Source organism: Podarcis filfolensis (genome assembly GCF_964270895.1).
Source record: "Podarcis filfolensis genome assembly, chromosome: 7".
Lineage (NCBI taxonomy): Eukaryota > Metazoa > Chordata > Lepidosauria > Squamata > Lacertidae > Podarcis > Podarcis filfolensis.
In genome coordinates this window covers 69,069,618-69,088,531 of record NC_139603.1, presented here as the reverse complement: position 1 = coordinate 69,088,531, position 18,914 = coordinate 69,069,618, and the positions used below count along the sequence as shown (strand labels likewise).

Sequence of the window (18,914 nt, the reverse complement as noted above, 5' to 3'; positions counted from 1 at the left end):
ATTTTGGCATAAAGGGATGTAACATTAGTAGCAACGATGTGTGGACATGAGGGACTAGGCTAGTGCCTTAAATGTTCCCGGTAAATTAGAGTATTAAAGTATTTAAACCTGGCGTCTGCTTCCCAAAGCCCAGAGCACAATGCTCTGATGGGGTCCAAGAGTCCTCCCTCCACATTCCCAAAGCCCACCGATGCTCACATGTGTGAGGGCAGGACGTCATGCATGCAACGTCTCCCCCCCTCAATCGCCCTCTCAAGCTGGCGCCTCTGGCCCTAACTGTCCCCCTACGATAAATTTCACTGCATGCCACTGAAATATAAAATTGGCATGTGAATTCCCCCCTCCCCAATTCATTAACAGGTCACTGTTTATTTGCACCTTAGGTTTATTTCTGGACGTCAAGCCCATCCTTGCCCGCTAGCGAAGAAGGATTTCAGCCCATGCCATCCATCACAATAAGGCCGCCAGATGACCAACACCTTCCTACAGCGAACACTTGTATTTCTCGCCTTTATGTCCCTCTGTATTCTTCTAAACAGATTCTCAAGCAGAAGTTGCTACTCGCCATTAAGACCAAAAATTTTGGTTTTGTGTAGAGTATAAAAAGTGTGTATTGCTGTGTAATATTAATAGCTAGTTTTTTTGTAGATTTTCCATTTGTCTATAAAAGTTTATGAAAGTTAATGCTGTCATACTCTCCCTGCTGGTATTGCAATGACTAAATGCAACATTCCTGTACTAAGTTTGCAACCCAAGGGGCCGAAGGAGCACTAGCAATGTCGGACTGTAACCATTTGCTAGTTGCCGGCTTCCTGGCCAACCCCAGCCAAAGATGACAGCAGAACAATATAAATTACACTGTGATTTAGCTTTTTGCCGGGGGAGGGTGGGGAAGGAATATGTAAAATGTTCTAAGAAAATTCACTGCTGCCTTTGTGGAAAGTGCTTCAGCAAAGGTTCATGTATAGAGGGAGTAGGGAATTTCAAAATAAAAGATGAAGTATGTTCTGTGTTTTATTTTAACTTTTTTTTTTAATGGTGTTTAATTTTGTGGTTGGCTGCAGTTGTGCATCATGTATATTGAACTTGTAAAAAGTTCTTGCCAGTTAGAGCTAAGAGTTGAAATCATTCACGTTTGCTTACAAAAAAACCACTGCCATTGCAAGTTTTGTCTCTTTGCATTGGACTCTGGCACACAAATACCACCACTAATGTTTTGCATGTAATCTGTATACCTTAGTGAGGATCTTTTTGTACATAACAAGGAAGCCAATGCACAGTATTTAATCGTTCACAATCAACATTTTTGTATCCCTCTTTCCTCGAGCAATCAGTCAGAAGGTTGTTCCACTTCCAACTCCAACCCGGACACTCGTTCTGCTGTGTCTCAGACTGTTTAAAATTTCAGCCTAGGCACTACCTGGTAACTGTAAAATGTTTATAAGATCATGATTATTTGAAGGTACATTTTGAAGAAATTTAATGTTCGTGAGCAGCTTAACTACTTTTGTATCTAGCCTTTTTTAAGTATCTTGTTACAGTTTTTAATAAATTACAGACAAAAGTACAAAGTCATACTGAAGAAACAATAGTTTTTATTTATATAGCCTGTATAATCCTAGTTATCACCACACACCACAGTCATTCACTAAGCCACTCTAAATTGCATAAGTGAATAAAACTCATTCTCATCTTCAGTCGAAATGGAAGGAGTTCAGCCCACATTTTACAGTTAGCAGAACTGCCCTGCCCTGGCAAGCTCTCTTGTTTTCACCAGGCTGTACAAGATGGAGGCGTAATGTAGTTTTGTTCAATAAGCACAAAGAAAAGTTTGCCAAATGTATTGTGGTGCGCTGAGTGCTTGCTTTTTTTTTTTTTAATTAAACATTTTTACAATGAAGGGGAGAGAGTCCTATTGTATTTCAGTACGCCAGGGTCCCGTTTTGTTTAGTTCTTAAGTGATGTATGAAAGGGGGAGGCTCTGTGTTGTTGCTTGCTCACCATCTCCTACTAGACATAAAACTCTTTCCATTATGATTGTTGGCTTCAGTTGTTTCCCTTTCCCCGTGGTTCTTGGCTGCGGGGGGTGGGTGGGGAGAGAGCAGCACATCGCTGCAAACTTGCTTAAATTTCTACCAAAGTGGAAAACTGCTCCTCTCCCCCACTCACCCTTAACAACAGCATTCAAGCCCCTTTCTGCCTTAGCTTAAAAATAGAATGGCTGCCTTCTACAGAAAAATCTAACTCTGACAGGCCTTGGGGAAGCTCGCTAGAGCACATTTCTGACCTCCATGCAGAAGACTCTGAAGACTGTTTGTTCTCTTAAAGGTGACTGTGCCAGACTTGTATAGTTAGGGAATAACTGCAGGTGCTTTTTAAAAATATTTTTTCCCCCTGCATGTATTGATGAACTAATTAGTTTCCTCCGTGACAGCCCTTTGAGGGATAAGGATGGAGTTTCTGGTGATGTATTCAGTGGATATAAAGTTTTGGATTCTGTTCCTGAATCTGCTACTGGCTTTTATGGCAAGTTACTTACTCTGGGCCTCTTACTCACATTCTGTAAAATAATGATAGCTACCTACCTCACTGAGGTGTTGAGGCTTAATAAGGTAAATCTCTTCCAGAGCCCTCTTATGAAAGGCTGTGTATATTGTAAAGTATTGTTATATATAACCTGTGTATATATAGCATATCCGTATGTTATATGTATAATTATGTATATAACATAGCTGTTTTACAACAATCACAGCAGGATAAAACTACACAGTCAACAAGCCCAATATAGTAGCCTAAAAAGAAAATATATACATGTAGAAAACACTTTGCTGATACTCTAACCGAAGGGGAAAGCTAGAATGATTTATGCTGTAGTCATTGACTCAAGATGTATATGTAGCTATATAAATAGCTTTTCTCTGTATATTTGAACAGTATCAAGCTTTTCATAAGAAATGTTTATTAAAATTGTACACCACATTGCTGTCTGGCTTAAGTTAGTTTCTTTTAAATATGTGGTATAGAGTAAAAGAAAAAGCAATAGGAAAACTTTAGTTCTTTGAAGCTAGATGTGGTTTCTCCGATTGTGTATTGCAAAACACAGTGCTGGTTTGAAAGCTGATACTAATGCTCCCAGATTTCAAAAATGGAACTGGGTTTCTTCTTAAGCCTGTTTCCCTGGTAGTTATTGAGCCCATTGGCTTGAAGTTAACATGTGTGAGTCACTTTGGCCTGCTGACCATGGGTTCTTGGTCTTCTGCCAGGAGATGGTGTTGGGGGTAGGGAAGGGGTCGTCTGTCACCATCATCCACAAGGACAATGTGAGAGAGGGTCAAGCACCGCAGCCTGTTTGTGCCACATTTTATTATTGTGTGTTCACAATTATTCACTGTATATTGCTTGATTTTGTTATTTTTCCATTAGTTAAGCCTAACCTGAGATGGAGTGAGCAGCAAATGTTAAATGGGGCCTCAGTCTTTCAAGCAGACATACAATGCAAAAATTGTTTCATTTTGCAAGCAGCAATTTGAAACTAAATATAAACTTGTTTAGATGTCTAACAACTGCTATCTTACATATCCTTTACTGTTTGGCAAGCAGGTCTGCGCTACCCAACTAAAACAGGCAAATGTAAGAGCAAACATATTAATCACAGTACGAAGGATTTGAGATGGGACATTTAATAGTAAAGACACCAGTAAATCATCACATGTAAATCCCTGAAATAAGCATCTTGGTAAACTGAAAAGTACAGTACAAGTACTGCAAAGAAAGACAAATAAGAATTATGCGGCAGATAAGCCTTCACCAATGCTAAGATGGTTTGGAATACAGCTCTCCATTCACCCCTGCCATTATGTGCTAAGGGGTTTGTGAAAGTTGCAGGAGATGGATATTTTATTTCACTCTACCAGGCACCTGCAAGCAAGAGTGATCTTGAAACGATTGAAATATACATGAAATCCATTTGTTTTAAGGCTCTCTAGCTTCCTAGGTGAACTGATTTTCACGGGTTACTCTGGTCTTGGTGGAGTTGATTCTTTACTTATGCACCTCCATCTATGACATCATCTTCAGTGTACTGCATGACCCACAAAAGTGCTGCACGAGTTTTAGGATATATTTTTAAAAAGTCTGGTATGCATTCCAGATAAATGTTTGAATACCACTGGATGAAATCTTTTGAGACTCCTTACACTGCAAGAATTTCAACACAATCTTCCAAAAGTTTTTTTGGCTGGCCAGACACTGAGCAAAGGTCAACTTTGGAACCAAAGAGAGGTCAATAACAGATTGTGATTATTGCCGAATGAGTTAATGCCCAACCCTCTCCTCTTTGCAGGGTCATATACCTAAGTAAATACTTCTAGTGAAGAAGTGTCCATTCAAGTTATCTTGGAGGCTGAGATGGGCATACAGTTTTGCTATGACATCTTTCAGCGGAACATTTCTTGAGTCATCCCTCTGGCTTGGATTGCAGTCATTAAGTTATAAACAGGATGGCAAATTAATCCTCTAGGTTTACGGCTTTATGTATAGGCTACAGACATGTATATAGCCTATAGTTTTTCAGAGCTTTGAAGGTAATAGAATCAGATGGTAGAATTCACTGTTGCGCTATTACCATGGCTCCATCAGCACAAGCATTTCAGCTTGCTAGGTGGAATGATCTTGCTGCCTCCCCCCTGTGAGTTTTGAGGGCTCTCCTGACCCCCTAGAGCTGATTTGGGGGGGCCCATGGGAGAGGAGAGGGGAGATTGTTCTTGTACTCGTGCACTCCTCTCACTAGCGCAGCTGTTTAGCTGAATCCATACCACAAAACCAGAGAGTTTGGAAGGGACTTGGGCGTATTGTCCAGTCAAACTGCCTCCCAATGTAAGAAATGCACTGCTTCATTTCAACAAAATATTACAATTATTCTGAGCAATTGATCATACAACTGAACACTACCTTAAAAAGCATACTGGAACAAGAAAGTTTTAGTCACGTATCTGAATCTCAGCAAGGAGGGGCGTCTGCCTAATCTCAGTTGGCAGGGAGTTCCACAGGTTTGGTACCACCACACTGAAAGCAGTGTCACTGCCGTTCCTCTGCCTTAGATGTTCTGCTCCTTGGTGCTTGAGTGTTATTTGTGGCCAGGAGTGTCTCTCTTCTAACCAGAGGGTACTCTTGCTACACCCTCTCCTGATAAACAAGTAACAGACCACTGTGATACATGCCCCACTAACCTCAAGATTGCACTGCCCTTACCATAGGCCTGCCTTTGAATGTTCAGAAATGACAACTGATCCAAAGTGCAGCAGCAAGATTACTAGGCGTGCCAAAGAGACCGCAGGATACCAGTCCTGCTCTGGTTACCAATGAGGTTCCAGGCCGAATACCAAGTGCTACTTTTAACATATAATCTCATGCCTTCTTCCATATGTTCTCTGCTTAAAGTTTCTCTTCACACTGTCAGTTGATTTCCAGTAAGGCAGCTTACCATTGAAAGGATATATATCGAGAGCTACTTGAGTGCTTTGTAGGATTAGGTCCCTACTTTCACTATTGTTATTTTTACTATTTGTAGTCTCTCTGTTATCAAGTCCAGACCAGTTACACAATGGTTATGGGGGAGGGCAACGCAGTGGTCAGCCTCTTTAGAATTGAGGGAGCTATTTCTGGTCGCCAGAAGCACCAACTAAATCAAAAGAGACGTTACCTTTTCTAATTTGCTGTTAATTTCCTCCACTGTTCTTGCAGTCATCAGACAGTGGTCCGCGAGTATTTCTGCATAGAGCGGTGCCCCCTCTGATAGTAGTTCATGGGATAGTTCATGGGCGCTTGTCTCAGCAATCTCCCCTGGGTGATCTCCACCCATTAAAGCGTCCCCACCTACCTGGGAATGTGCTCTGTTGGATGTGGTAGGTCCTGAATTCTGTCCTTTTCTGCTTGCACTTCTGCTGTGGGCTCACTTGTGGAGATGAGACCAGTCGCTTCTTTTTCCTAGTCATTTTCCTGGAGATGCAGCCACTACTAATTTCTGCTGTAAATCGGAAAGCTCGGCGTCCTCCCAAAATAGAGCAATTAATTGCCACTCCTGCTGATAATTAGTTGGTAGACTGAGTCGAGCTGGAGCTAATTAAAGCTTTCCCCGAGACTTTCCAGGACTTTCTCTAAGACTTTTAACTTGAGCTTTTAACTCAAGCTTTGTGAATATATTAGTTAAGGAAAAGCTGCCAAATGTTGTAGATAAAATACTGAGGCTGATAAAAACTGAATAAAAACTGATAAAACTAATAAAAACCGCACAGCTGATGCGGAGCTCAAGTCAAACTAATAAAAAGTGCACAAGTGATGCTCAAGTCGATGCTTCCACTAATGACGGTACTCGGGAATGGTGGAAGGAGAAAGAATTTGCCCATGTGAAGACCATCAGATGGAAACTCTTACACATATGGTTCTTAAATGTAAACTACCGTATTTTTCGCTCCACAAGACACACTTTTTTCCTCCTAAAAAGTAAGGCGAAATGTCTGTGCGTCTTATGGAACGAATGTGTGGTCCCTGGAGCCAAATTGCCCAGGGGCAGAAAGCAGATTGTGCTTTTTTTTTTAAGAAAGAGGGAAAGGGGTGTTGAAACAAAGCCGCTGATCAGCCGATCAGCAAGCGATCGGGAGGAAGATAAGGGACTCTAGAGATAAAGGAGGCTGCCTGGGAGGGGGAGGTAAAAGCACATGAATCCTCAGGGTTTTTGAACTGGGTCACCCCAAATTCTCCATCAGATCACATAGCATGTCCATGGCTACAGCCTGCACCAAAAAACACACGCATCCACTGTTTCATGGGGCCGCAATGGCGCAAAAACATGGTTAGAAAGCATGGATCCACATGGATTCTCAGGATTTTTGCATTGGGCTACCCCAAACTCACCGTCAAATCACATAACATGTCTGTGGCCACAGCATGAACCACAAAAATCATACATGTTTGGTTCAGAATTTTTTTTTCTTGTTTTCCTCCTCTAAAAACTATGGTCAGGTGCGTTTTATGGAGCGAAAAATACGGTATATGTTGATCTCTGCCAGCAGTTCCTAGATCAACCCTGCATCCCAAATGGAAACCAGAGTTAGAGGTCATACATTTTCTATTATTGGGGAATAATCAGGAGCTCACCAAGTTAGTGGCTAAATGTCTTTATCTGGTTCTTTGTCATCGAAACACATTGCAGATGTCTGATCTCCCTGGAGACCTAGAGATGTAATGTTAGACTGCTTTGCCTCTTTCATTTGACAAATGTTTTGTGTCATTGGGAAGGTGGGAATTCTGTATTGATTTGCTATGGATGTTTGTATGCGTTGCCAATAAAAGGTATGATGATGATGATGATGATATGTTCTCTGTATGCCTTGTGATCTTCAAATACCCTTTTGTGCATAATATCTTGGCAACTGATGCTTTCCAAGAGAGGCTGTCCATTGAAATAATGACCATCTAGCAATGAGAGGAGCCAGCTTCCAGATCCTCATACGTTTACTGCACTTAAAACAGCTCAAACTCTATCCCTATATATTACTTATATGAAATCACATTTGCCATTCTCTTGTCCATTCACCCCATTTGGAGAGATCCTCGGGAGCTTTTTGCCATTCATTTTTGTTTTGACCACTCTGATCCCTTCAAAGCACTTTGGGCACTGTAGTTTAACCTTCACAGAGCTACAGTTCCTTAAACTACTGGGCCTGTAATTCTCTGTTGGTTGAAATGTGCTTAAAATGGGTTTTAAAGATATAGGCGTGTACACAGCCCAATTTGGTGTCCTTCAAAAGCTTGGTCAAGTTCAATCTCTGCATTTTCAGGTAGAACTAATAAGTGCTCTTAAGGGGGCAAGATCCTCTGGGATGATCAGTTTAGCATAATAACAGATCTCTGGAACTGGAAGGGAGTCCCACTATCATCTAGTCCAAACCCCAAGCAATCCAGAAATCTCAACCGAAGTACCCATGGCTGATGGGTGAATATGCAAACTCGATTGCACGTTAAAACATTGCTTTACATACCTTCCAGTTCACATTTTTTAAGCTTAAACTTTTTCCCGGCCACTGAGGTCTCGAACTATGGTCTCGACCTGTGTTTGCGCCTTGACTTAAAGGACGACGACGAGGAGGAGAGACTCAGTTTTGTAGAGGGAGCGCGAGCATTTGCCTTCCGTTTCGGCCGCACACAATCCCGCCTCTGGGAGGAGGAGCCTCCGAGTCGAGGCCTCTCCGACGCCGTTGCCCTTACAGGTCTGCCGGTTGCTGCTGCGCGCAGGTCCCCGTCGTCGGCGCCGCCTTCCCCTCGCCGGCGTTGCTCCCGGGCCGGGCTCTCTGCGGGGCCATGGGCGAGCAACGGGAGCGCCCTGCGTCGTGCGGCGCCGCTAGGCCGCAGGGGGACGAGGTGAGCAGGGCAGATTTGGGATCTCCATCTCCCCGGATGGGTGCGCGCGTTTCCTGGGGATCAGACCCCCGTCGAACCCGGAGGCCCTTACACCCGAGCAGGCGCGCGCAGGATCAGGCGGAGGGGGGCACGATCGAGCTCCGGGGCCGCGATCCTATGCTCGCGCTTACTCGCGAGTCAACTCCGCTGCGCTCCGTGGCTCTGACTTCCGAGGAAAACTTAGGTTATATAATACGCCATTGAGTTTTCAGCGAGGCGGCGTAGAAAACCAGCGCACCTTCTACGACTCTTGTGCTCGTTTACTTTTTGAAAAATTATTTATTTGGTTCTTCAGATAAAGTTTTACAATCACATATGCAACATACATCATAAAAACAAGATTCCCAAGAATCTCCTGGACTTCCCTCCTCCCCTTTCTGGGTCCCAGTGTTAGTCATTTACTCCTGCATCTTTTATAATAATCCAGATCTTTTACATCTCCGTTATATTCAAAATTCACCATTAAACTACAAGTGTTATTCCAATCCTACTAACTATTTTAACTGTTTACAATTATTTTTAAGATAAATTATAAATTTCCCCCATTATTAAAATTTTGGTCTTCCTGATTTTTGATTCTTCCGGTCATTTTTGCAATTTCGGCATAATTCATCAACTTAATCTGCCATTCTTCTCTGGTTGAGACTTTTATCTTCTTTCCATCTCTGGGCCGATGTTATTGACTACTCGTTGTGTTCTTGCTTTAGAGATTGTTGCCGTCTTCAGGTGAGACTGAGGATGGTTTAAAACCGAGCGAAGAGCCTCTTTTAAGGAAAAACCCTCGCCGGTTTGTCATCTTCCCCATCCAGTATCCAGACATTTGGAAAATGTACAAGCAGGCGCAAGCTTCCTTCTGGACAGCGGAAGAGGTGAGTGTAACAACATAGAGAGGTAAGGGTCTGTTTGTGCGTGCAGGTGTGTATTCTGTGTCCTGCTGTGTTAGAGGTGTCACAGTTTCCACAATGACAATGGGGTTCCTATGCAAACAAAGCAAGCCTAAGTCTATGCTCGACTTGCGTAGTTCAACACCACTTTCAAGATGTTTCTGAAACATTTCAGCACATTTCAGAAGAGGAGGCGGCTGGGTATCCAGTTCTCAAGTGGCTTTTGGTTGCTTTTTGGAGAAGTTCCACAAACACGACAACTGCACTCTGATGCTGCTGTTGCCCAGAAACAGATATTCAGATATTAGGGCCGAACGCAGCCATCATGGCTAGTAGCCATTGATAGCCTTAGAATTTGCTATAATTCTTAATGGATAGTTCTAAGAATTTGCCTAATTCCATTTTAAAGCCACCCAAATTGGTGTCCACAGCTACATCGTTTAGTGAATTCCATATTTTGACTAGGCACTGTGTGAAGAAATATGCCTTTTTGCCTTGAATATTCCAACATTCATCTTCATTGCATTACCTCCTGTTCTGGTATTATGAGAGAAGAAGAAAACCTTCTCCACAGAATGCATCTTTTTATATTCCTCTATCATGACCACCCTTACTTGCTTTTTTTCTAAACTAAAAACACCTCAAACATTGTATAGGCTTTTTTCGTAGGGGAGTTCCTCTAGCCACTTAAGCGCTTTGGTTGGTATAGGAGAATAAAAAGAAAGGAAGGGTCAAGAGACCAAGGAAAGCCAGACTTCAGGGACAGCTAGGAGAGAGGGTGATGAAAGACTGACTCCATTCACTGATGTCACAACCACACCATGCATTTAAGGCACTCTTGTACCACTTTAAAAGTCATGGCTTCCCTCAAAGAATTCTGGGAGCTGTAGCTTGTAAAGGGTGCTGAGAGTTGTAGATACATAACTAACACCTGCCCCAAAGCGGCTCACCTGGTGCTGTCATTGTCATCTATCTGGCACCAGGCAAAGACATTTGTCTTCTCCCAGGCATTTGAACACTGATATGGGCCACTGATAATGTGCTGTTTTAGGTAGTCTTTCTGGAAGCAGCTGGTTCATCTTTTTGTGTCTGATTTGTTGAGTGTGGATGAACTTTTAGCATACTAATAAAAGAATTATGTGGCACCTTAAACTCTTAATACATTTATTACAGCGCAAGCTTTTGTGGACTAGAGAAAGGAGAAAATGGTAAGGCGGTAACTGAATGGCAATAAGATACAAAAATTGCAGTCAGTGACCCTGAGAGCTCAATATATGTTAGATAGATACACCTTTAAAATTTTACCATAATAGATTGATGATAACTCCTGAAATGATTGTATTTACACCTGCAGTGGGGCAGGGAACAGTTAACAAGAAATGATCATAGATAGCGCAGATATCCTGGCATATTTAGTGTACTGTTTCTTAAATTAATTCATTTTTAATTGTATTGGTTTCGTGTTTATTATTTGTTATTTCTGTTAGCCATTTTGCAACTTTTGGAGGAGTGGTGATAATAACAAAATTAATAACATGTCTTTGAACAAGTTATGGGCATCCTCTTTCCCTGTCCACTTGCAAACTATCCAGTCCTTGCAAATGTCTTTAAAGGAAGCACAAGGCATTGTGGAGAGAAGCTTTGTAGGAACTATATGAATGTGGCGGGTTGGTAGATATTGGTTTGTTTTGGTTTTGTTGCTCTTGTTCTTTTGTATTTTGTGTTCTTATCTTGTATCTTTGTGTTGTGAGCTGCCTTGAGATCTACAGATGAAAAAACAGTATAGAAAATTAATAAATAAAGAATTTGCCATTTCATTTCCCTCAAGAGTTTCTTTTGTCTTACAGAGTTATTAATGAACCACTAAAGTATAAATTTGCAATGAATTTTTCTTCTTCCTCACAAAGGTTGACTTATCAAAGGATCTTCCTCACTGGAACAAACTGAAACCTGAAGAAAAATACTTTATTTCACATATCCTGGCTTTTTTTGCAGCCAGCGATGGAATTGTGAACGAAAACCTGGTAAGATACTTTATGGGCTGCTTTTCTAACCCTGTGCTGCCTGCCTTATTTGCTATTTCAGCACCTGCAGTCAAGCTGATGAAACACTTTGGCATTTGACCTCAAGGCTTATTTGCCATTAGTGTTTTGAGCAAGCAGTTCAAATATTTAAGGTCCTTAGATAAGTTGGCACTTGAGGATTGCAGCTCCAAGTGTTGATAGGAAACACCCATTCCCTTGGCCATAGTTTCCTGTCGTCTGATAACTACATCAAATGTAGTGCTTTCCAGTGATGGTAGAATCATGCACCCTTCTATGAGTTGTTAAGAATGTATATGTGTGAATTACCTCTAACCTTCTTTTGTTGTCAGGTGGAACGTTTTAGTCAGGAAGTGCAGATCCCAGAAGCTCGCTGTTTCTATGGCTTCCAGATACTAATAGAAAATGTTCACTCAGAGATGTACAGTTTATTAATAGACACTTACATCAAGGATCCTGAGAAAAGGTAATCACCGTAAGTATTGCCACAATATAGAGGATTTCTGTATTGTGTTCTTTCCATACTGAATGACTCTGTCCTGGTTCAGACATAACAGGAGAGATCACTACAGTGGTACCTCAGGTTAAGAACTTAATTCATTCTGGAGGTCCCTTCTTAACCTGAAACTATTCTTAACCTGAGGTACCACTTTAGCTAATGGGGCCTCCCACTGCTGCTGCGCCGCCGCTGCACTATTTCTGTTCTCATCCTGAAGCAAAGTTCTTAACCTGAGGTACTATTTCTGGGTTAGCAGAGTCTGTAATCTGAAGCATCTGTAACCTGAAGCGTCTGTAACCCGAGGTACCACTGTATAGCATTAAGCCACAGTGGGACTTGGTTCCAACTTTCCTCCCTTCCTTCTATGAGGAGGAGGTAAAAACATCTACTTTTTCCTTTCAACAAACCACAGTTCACTGCGACTTCTCAGCTTGGAAATTGTGGTTTGTTGAAAGCTAAACTGTAGTTAGGAGAGGATGCGGGTGGCACTGTGGGTTAAACCACAGATCAGAAGGTTGGCGGTTCGAATCCCCGCGATGGGGTGGGCTTCCGTTGCTCGGTCCCTGCTCCTGCCAACCTAGCAGTTCGAAAGCATGTCAAAGTGCAAGTAGATAACTAGGTACTGCTCTGGTGGGAAGGTAGACATCGTTTCTGTGCGCTGCTCTGGTTCACCAGAAGCAGCTTAGTCATGCTGGCCGCATGACCCGGAAGCTGTATGCCGGCTCCCTCGGCCAATAAAGCGAGATGAGCGCCACAACCCCAGAGTCCACCACGACTGAACCTAATGGTCTGGGTTCCCTTTACCCTTTATGGTTAGGAGAAGTCAGAGCCAAATCATTCTTTCAGATGATTCCGACGTTTCCATTCTCCTCACAGGTATGCTTGCGGTGAAGGTTCATTGCAGCTCATTATCATAGCAGGAGTTTCATTAAACTCAGAGCAGTATGTGTTTTTGTGCTTAAAAATAGGAACCAATATTCATCAGAGTAATCCAAAATTGAACTTTTTTTTTTAAAAAAACTTTCCTCTGTATAAATGATACAAGTTAAGAAACTGCATGCATTTGTTTAATTTGAATAATTCAGCTTCAAGTAAGTATGAGAAAGAGCAAGGAACTGCATGGTATTGAGGCCCTCTCATTGACCTCTAGAAATATAACTTCCGAGATTCTACAAAACACCTTCAAGGCTCATGGCCAGTCATATGGACTAGAAACATGATTTTAAAATCGTGATTCTTGAAATGCTGGGAATTCTGCACCAATTAAGGCTTCACACAGCACTTTCATGAAATCGCAGAATACATGCAGCCCTGAATAAAATTGTGCAAAATTACAAAGATGGAAAATGTGTGTAGCTAGGATAGAACGGTGAATAACTTTTTCCATGAAGGGGCTGGATGTGAGAAATGAGGTAAAAAGGTAGAAATCAGTTGAATACTGGTTTCGTCTCTCTCCCCTATCCAGTTCATATGTTTTTTTTATTTATTTAAAGACAGAGCAGTCACTAAGTTCACTAGTGGCTTACCTGGACAGGTGTCCAGTCTGTCCTACCACACCAGTCACTGTTGACCAAAGGGTGACTTTTCCTTCAGAATTAATGTGCTGAAATGAAATAGCCTTGTCACTCATGCTGTAAATTACTCAGTGGTGAAACGAGTTAATATTTCCTTCTAGTTTGAAGGCAGGTTCTGAAAAAGGTTTGTGCCTTAACGTTCTTCAAGATGCAGAAACTTCTTGTTTTGCCATAATGTGCACACATTCAGAAGATCATTTAATCATGTATCTGTTACGAGAGGATTGAGCCTTCTGTGGGTGACCCCCTGCTTCAGATACGACTGTGTGAAACCCTGTTTAAACTTGCGGTCAGGGAGGCGGTGGAAGGAGGCTGCTTGTATCATCTCATTTTCCCCACACCTCTTGCCACTTAGGGCTGCACAAGGCCCTGATCCTGTTCAGGATCTGAGTTTGGACCAGATTAGGCTGGGCCCCGGAGTGATCTGGCTGGAATAGGGCCTGATCAGGATTACCAAATTGGGTTCCAGACTGTACTGGGGTGCCTTGCACAGCCCTAGGGTGGCATTCAACTACGTTTTACTCTTGAGTAGACCTGTTGAAATTAATAGCCCTAGCTTAGTTATGTTCATTAATTTCAGTGGTCAGCTTTGGGTAAAACATAGCTGAACCACCCATATTGTCCGATGCACGGACGTGATACTGGCGCCTCAGATTCTTGCTATCTTTTGGTTTGTTTTTTCCAGGGACTTCTTATTTAATGCTATTGAAACAATGCCGTGCGTCAAGAGGAAAGCTGACTGGGCACTGAGGTGGATAAGAGACAGGGAAGCCACTTTTGGTAGGTTGCATTTCCACTATACGTGCCTTAGTTGAAATAATGTTTTTGAGTGTTCTAAAGTTGTTTAATACCTCTCAGTGTAAGAAACTGAACTGGTATAGAGTAAGACTCTACCTGAGTGGGAGACCAGGAAGGAGGGGCTATGGTGTTGGTTTGTGTTATCCTGTGGCTAAAGGTGGTTGAATGAGCTGGTTATAAATTATGCTTAAGACTACCAGGATTGGGGCGTTTGTGGAGAGGAGGGACACTCGAGTTCATACTGCATTTTTTCATTTGATTTTTGTGTTCTCTAAAAAATATTTTGTTTTCTTGTTAATTATGTTGCTTTCAGTGCAGATTGTTACTGTATTTGTACTGGAATTTCCTCTCCTTTTCTATGTTGCAACATTCTATTTTACAGTTTGAGGGGTTGGTGTCTGAACTTTGTAACCATATTGTGTGTGTGTGTGTTTTTTTATCTCCCCTGAAACAGGCGAGAGAGTGGTTGCTTTTGCTGCCGTCGAAGGGATCTTCTTCTCTGGTTCTTTTGCGGCTATATTTTGGCTCAAGAAAAGAGGACTGATGCCAGGCCTCACTTTCTCCAATGAACTCATTAGCCGAGATGAAGTAATGTGGGGGGGGGGGTTTGATGTTCAAAATGGGGTCCAGTCTTGTTCTCCGAAAGCAAAACCGTCCAAATAAAAGAGTCACAGATACTAGAAATTCCCCCCGCTTTATTTTTTTTAAAAAAAACAACAACCAGTAGTATCTGAATTGTTGAAATAGTGTAAATAGTGTAAATGTATCTAAAATAAACTAAATAAATACACTAAATACACTAAAATAGTGTAAATGTCTCACTTTAGATTAAGCACAGCTCATTTTAATAAGAATGATGTGTTTACCCCAACTAATAATGCATGTTGCAGTCTTGAAATTTTTTAAAATATGAAAAATCTGGGTGGGTGGATTGGAAGCCAACTGACCCTGTCTGCACTATACATTTAAAGCGGTATCATACCACTTTAAGCAGCCATGGCTTCCCCCAAAGAGTCTTGGGGACCATAGTTTGTCAAGCGGTGCTGAGAGTTGTTAGGAGACCCCTGTTCTCTTCTTTGCTGTTCTTTATTACTGTCTTATCAATATCTTCTGGATAGTTCTATTCAGATTTTAAAATTGTGGGTGGGTGTTGCTGTAAAAAGCTTGGCCCTTTTAACGTTTACTTTGGGATGGCTGGATATATTTATGTATGTATTTAAGGCGCAGGCGCGCGCGCACACACACACACACACACACACATATATATGTGTGCACCTTAAATACATAAATAAAAGTGGAAAAAGAGAGTTTTTGCTGCTGGTTTGTAGAAGCAAGGTAAGTGTCCCTTATTTTCCATTTCATTCTCATTTTCCAGGGACTCCATTGCAACTTTGCCTGCCTAATGTTTCAGTACTTAGTGAATAAACCTTCAGAAGAAAGAGTCAGAGAGATTGTTGTCAATGCAGTTGAAATTGAACAGGTGAGCAGACGAGTCTCCGGGTTTCTTCTTCTGCATCCAAAATACTATTCCTCTTAAAAAGTCAGGTGCCTGCTCTGCTTCACTTTTGCACCAGTCACTGTTTGTCACTGCAGTTGCTTCAGGATGGAGCACCTTGACATACATCTCCAGATCTCAATGAGTTGTAGCTGTGGCTCTCTTTAAAGTGGCCTCTGTTAACATGGTAATCAGACTATAATGGGTTATTCCTAAGTAGCTGGAATTGTTCTCCTCCTAAAATATTTTACCTTTTTCTAATTTACAGGAGTTTTTGACAGAGGCCTTGCCAGTTGGCTTAATTGGAATGAATTGCACTCTGATGAAACAATATATTGAGTTTGTAGCAGATCGGTTACTTCTGGAACTGGGCTTCTCCAAGGTAAGGTAGCTCAGGAAGATATAAACATTTGACACTGGTCTCCTTACAATGCAGTCCTAACCATGTATTCTAAGAAGTAAGTCCTGTTGAATTCAATGGGGCTTACTCCCAGGTAAGTGGGGTTGGGCCTTAGGAAGTTTTGCCATAGTCATTTGTTTCAGGGTTGTGCCTGAGCTCTGTAAGCACTTGGAAATAAAATATACGATGTATAGAATAAAACCAGGAATGTGTTGACTAGTCCTTCTTTGGTCAGGTCGCCTTGCAAAATACTGTACATCTTATTTACTAATTGTGTTATTTATTTATATCGTTTTGTATCATTTATTTATTTCAGAAAATTTGTATTCCACCTTTCTGCAGCAAAATAAATAGTGTGCAGGGTGACTTGCAGTGTAATGTTACAAGTAACACATTGTGAACAAATAACGTACAGTGGTACCTTGGTTCCCAAACGGCTTAGTTGTCCAACAGATTGGGTCCCGAATGGCGCAAACCGGCGTAAGTGTTCCGGTTTGCAATGTTTTTCGGAAGCCGAACGTCTGACGTGGCTTCCACGGCTTCTGCGGCCTTCCGCTTGAGTGCAGGAAGCTCCTGCAGCCAATCGGAAGCTGCGCCTTGGTTTCCGAATGGTTTTGGGAGTCGAATGAACTCGCGGAACAGATTGTGTTAGAGAACCAAGGTACCGCTCTATGGTAAAAAAAAGAACAAAAGTAAAATAAAACAACAAAAGAGACAATAGAACACTCACTGAAATGTGAGTATCAGACATTAGGGCCCAATAAGTCAAATTAAAATATTGTCTAAGAAGTTATGACTCGGAAACGGTGGCTGCTTCACCCACAATATACCACTGAGTGAAGCAGACACCATTGATTGATACATCGCCCAGGCTTGGTTCATGTAATGCCAAAGTGGGACTTGTCATTCTGTCTAAATGGCCTCAGAATATGTGTTGTCAGTTATGAAATTTAGCTTTGGTAAAGGTGCCTGAGAAAGTGGAAGAGGTGATAGATGTGCTGGGAGAGTGACGCTAATTCAGGAGCTGCCATATAGCAGGCAGATAAGTAACTGCAGAAGAATTAAAGCTTTGTTGCCTTTGCTCGTGCCCAGACAAGGCTGTGGGCAGAATTATTCTACTTGTTTTTTATTAAATTTATATACCTACCTTCATCCCAAGATCACAGGGTGGTTTACAGCATAAAAATACAAAAGCAAAGCACAAAACAGCTAACATAACAACAACAAACCCTTCTCCACAAACTTATTTAAAAGGCCATAGTTGTTTAATCAGCCAAAGGCCTTGTTATAGAAGGGTGTTTGGTTTTTTTTGCTATTAAGAGAAAGGAGTACTATCTCAGTAGAAAAGGCCTCCAGCAGTTATCTACCAGAAATTTGTAGGAATGTTGTCTTTCTTAGGCCAGTAACTGCAATTTAATAATAACTTTGCTTTTTCTCAGGTCTTTCAAGCAGAAAACCCTTTTGACTTCATGGAGAACATCTCGCTGGAAGGAAAAACCAATTTCTTTGAAAAGAGGGTTTCGGAGTATCAGCGTTTCGCAGTTATGGCTGACACCAACGAGAACGTTTTTACTCTGGATGCTGACTTCTAGGATTGCCTTCTTCAGAAGACGAGTGTTGCAAAAAATGTTCACGTGCCACTTACCTGCTTGAAAAGCTGCTATTTCTTCTACTGGAAGTAGAGGGTTCTGGGAACATTTTTCCATGTTTCCACACATGATGAAGTTTTTTATATGGCATATTTATTGCAGATGGTGATGTAAATGACTGCGTGTATGTGTGTGGGGGGGTCCTCTTTACCAAAAGTCCCTTTGATAATTCATGCAACTTTTCTACTTAACAGTTTTTGAGTAATACAATTGTGGCATTTGTGCAAGCCTCAATTTGCTGTTTTATGTAGAGCAGTAAGGCTGCAGTCCTCAAGATGGCCCGAGCCATCTTAGGATGCTGTGTAAGTGCTGCTCAGTGGGTGGAGAGGAGTTCCACTGGCAGAACAGTTCTTACAGTCCCGGTGCGCCCCTAAAATTCTCTTGTTAGTGTACACGTAGCGTTGAAGATGTGTTGCGGTAGGGCTTGAAACAGGATGGATTGCAGCAGGCCTTCGGATCTGCAGGATTGAATGGCCCCACAGAAAGGGTCCTGGAATAGACACAGTGATTCTCCCCCCGCTCCCCTTCTGGCTAGAGCAAGCAGCAGGGGTTAGGCAGTTCCAGATCCTCCACCATGGTGCCCTCCTTTATCCCATGCCGCCCCCTTTAGAATTGCTTTGGTCAGCTGTGTGTTGAATCACGGTAGTAACTAAAGCTTTCATTGCACTGAAAATTTGTTCTTTCATTCTCTGGATTCATTGATCTGAGATGCACACACTCTCTGCATTTGAGCAACCATATAATCTTACTAAGCCAAGATATGCACAAGCCTTTTACATATGCTGTACAAGCAGTTCCCTCGTTCCTGAGCTATGATTAAAGCAGGCCAGCTCTAATTAACCATGATTCCCTGTTTGGTTTGAATGGGAAACTAGAACTACCTGCTTCTGAATAAGCCAGGGTATTAAACCATATATTGAAGTTGGTTTGATAACCCGCTTTGTTTCAAGGCAGGTAACTGAAGTTTCTCAGTTTCAATGAGACAGGAAGCTGTGGTTAATCGGAGCTTTCCTGGTTTAATTGGGGCTCAGGCAGACAGGTTTCATGTGCAAGCAGAAGGCTTGTAGCTGTGATCATCTGAGCTAGACCAGTCCTTCAGAGGAGCCAGCAGAGATT

General features: G+C 42.0%; 2 protein-coding genes across 20 annotated transcripts in view; both read left to right on the top strand.

Annotated features, from left to right (window-relative positions):
• The window catches only part of UBR5 (ubiquitin protein ligase E3 component n-recognin 5), a 67,070-nt gene extending 65,495 nt beyond the window's left edge, over positions 1 to 1,575 (top strand). For all 19 annotated transcript variants that reach the window (XM_083623559.1, XM_083623555.1, XM_083623545.1 and 16 more), the window contains one exon: positions 384 to 1,575. In XM_083623559.1, the coding sequence (XP_083479685.1) occupies positions 384 to 596 (213 nt within the window). In that variant the 3' untranslated portion in view covers positions 597 to 1,575. The remainder of the gene's footprint in view (positions 1 to 383) is intronic.
• A 6,693-nt stretch (positions 1,576 to 8,268) lies between these two features.
• RRM2B (ribonucleotide reductase regulatory TP53 inducible subunit M2B) lies at positions 8,269 to 18,471 on the top strand. Its single transcript, XM_083622756.1, has 9 exons — positions 8,269 to 8,418; positions 9,165 to 9,326; positions 11,249 to 11,365; positions 11,716 to 11,849; positions 14,142 to 14,236; positions 14,709 to 14,842; positions 15,630 to 15,734; positions 16,018 to 16,131; positions 17,589 to 18,471. Exons 1-9 carry the CDS (start codon positions 8,359 to 8,361, stop codon positions 17,739 to 17,741), a joined length of 1,074 nt encoding a protein of 357 aa, XP_083478882.1. The 5' UTR covers positions 8,269 to 8,358; the 3' UTR covers positions 17,742 to 18,471.
• Positions 18,472 to 18,914: the final 443 nt, after the last annotated feature.

Bases quoted from the DNA above. Each gene is read 5' to 3' on its own strand.
- RRM2B (XM_083622756.1), top strand. From the start codon at position 8,359: ATGGGCGAGCAACGGGAGCGCCCTGCGTCGTGCGGCGCCGCTAGGCCG. The intron at 9,327-11,248 runs GTGAGTGTAACA...TTCCTCACAAAG, and splicing joins CCTTCTGGACAGCGGAAGAG to GTTGACTTATCAAAGGATCT. The intron at 14,843-15,629 runs GTAATGTGGGGG...CTCATTTTCCAG, and splicing joins AACTCATTAGCCGAGATGAA to GGACTCCATTGCAACTTTGC.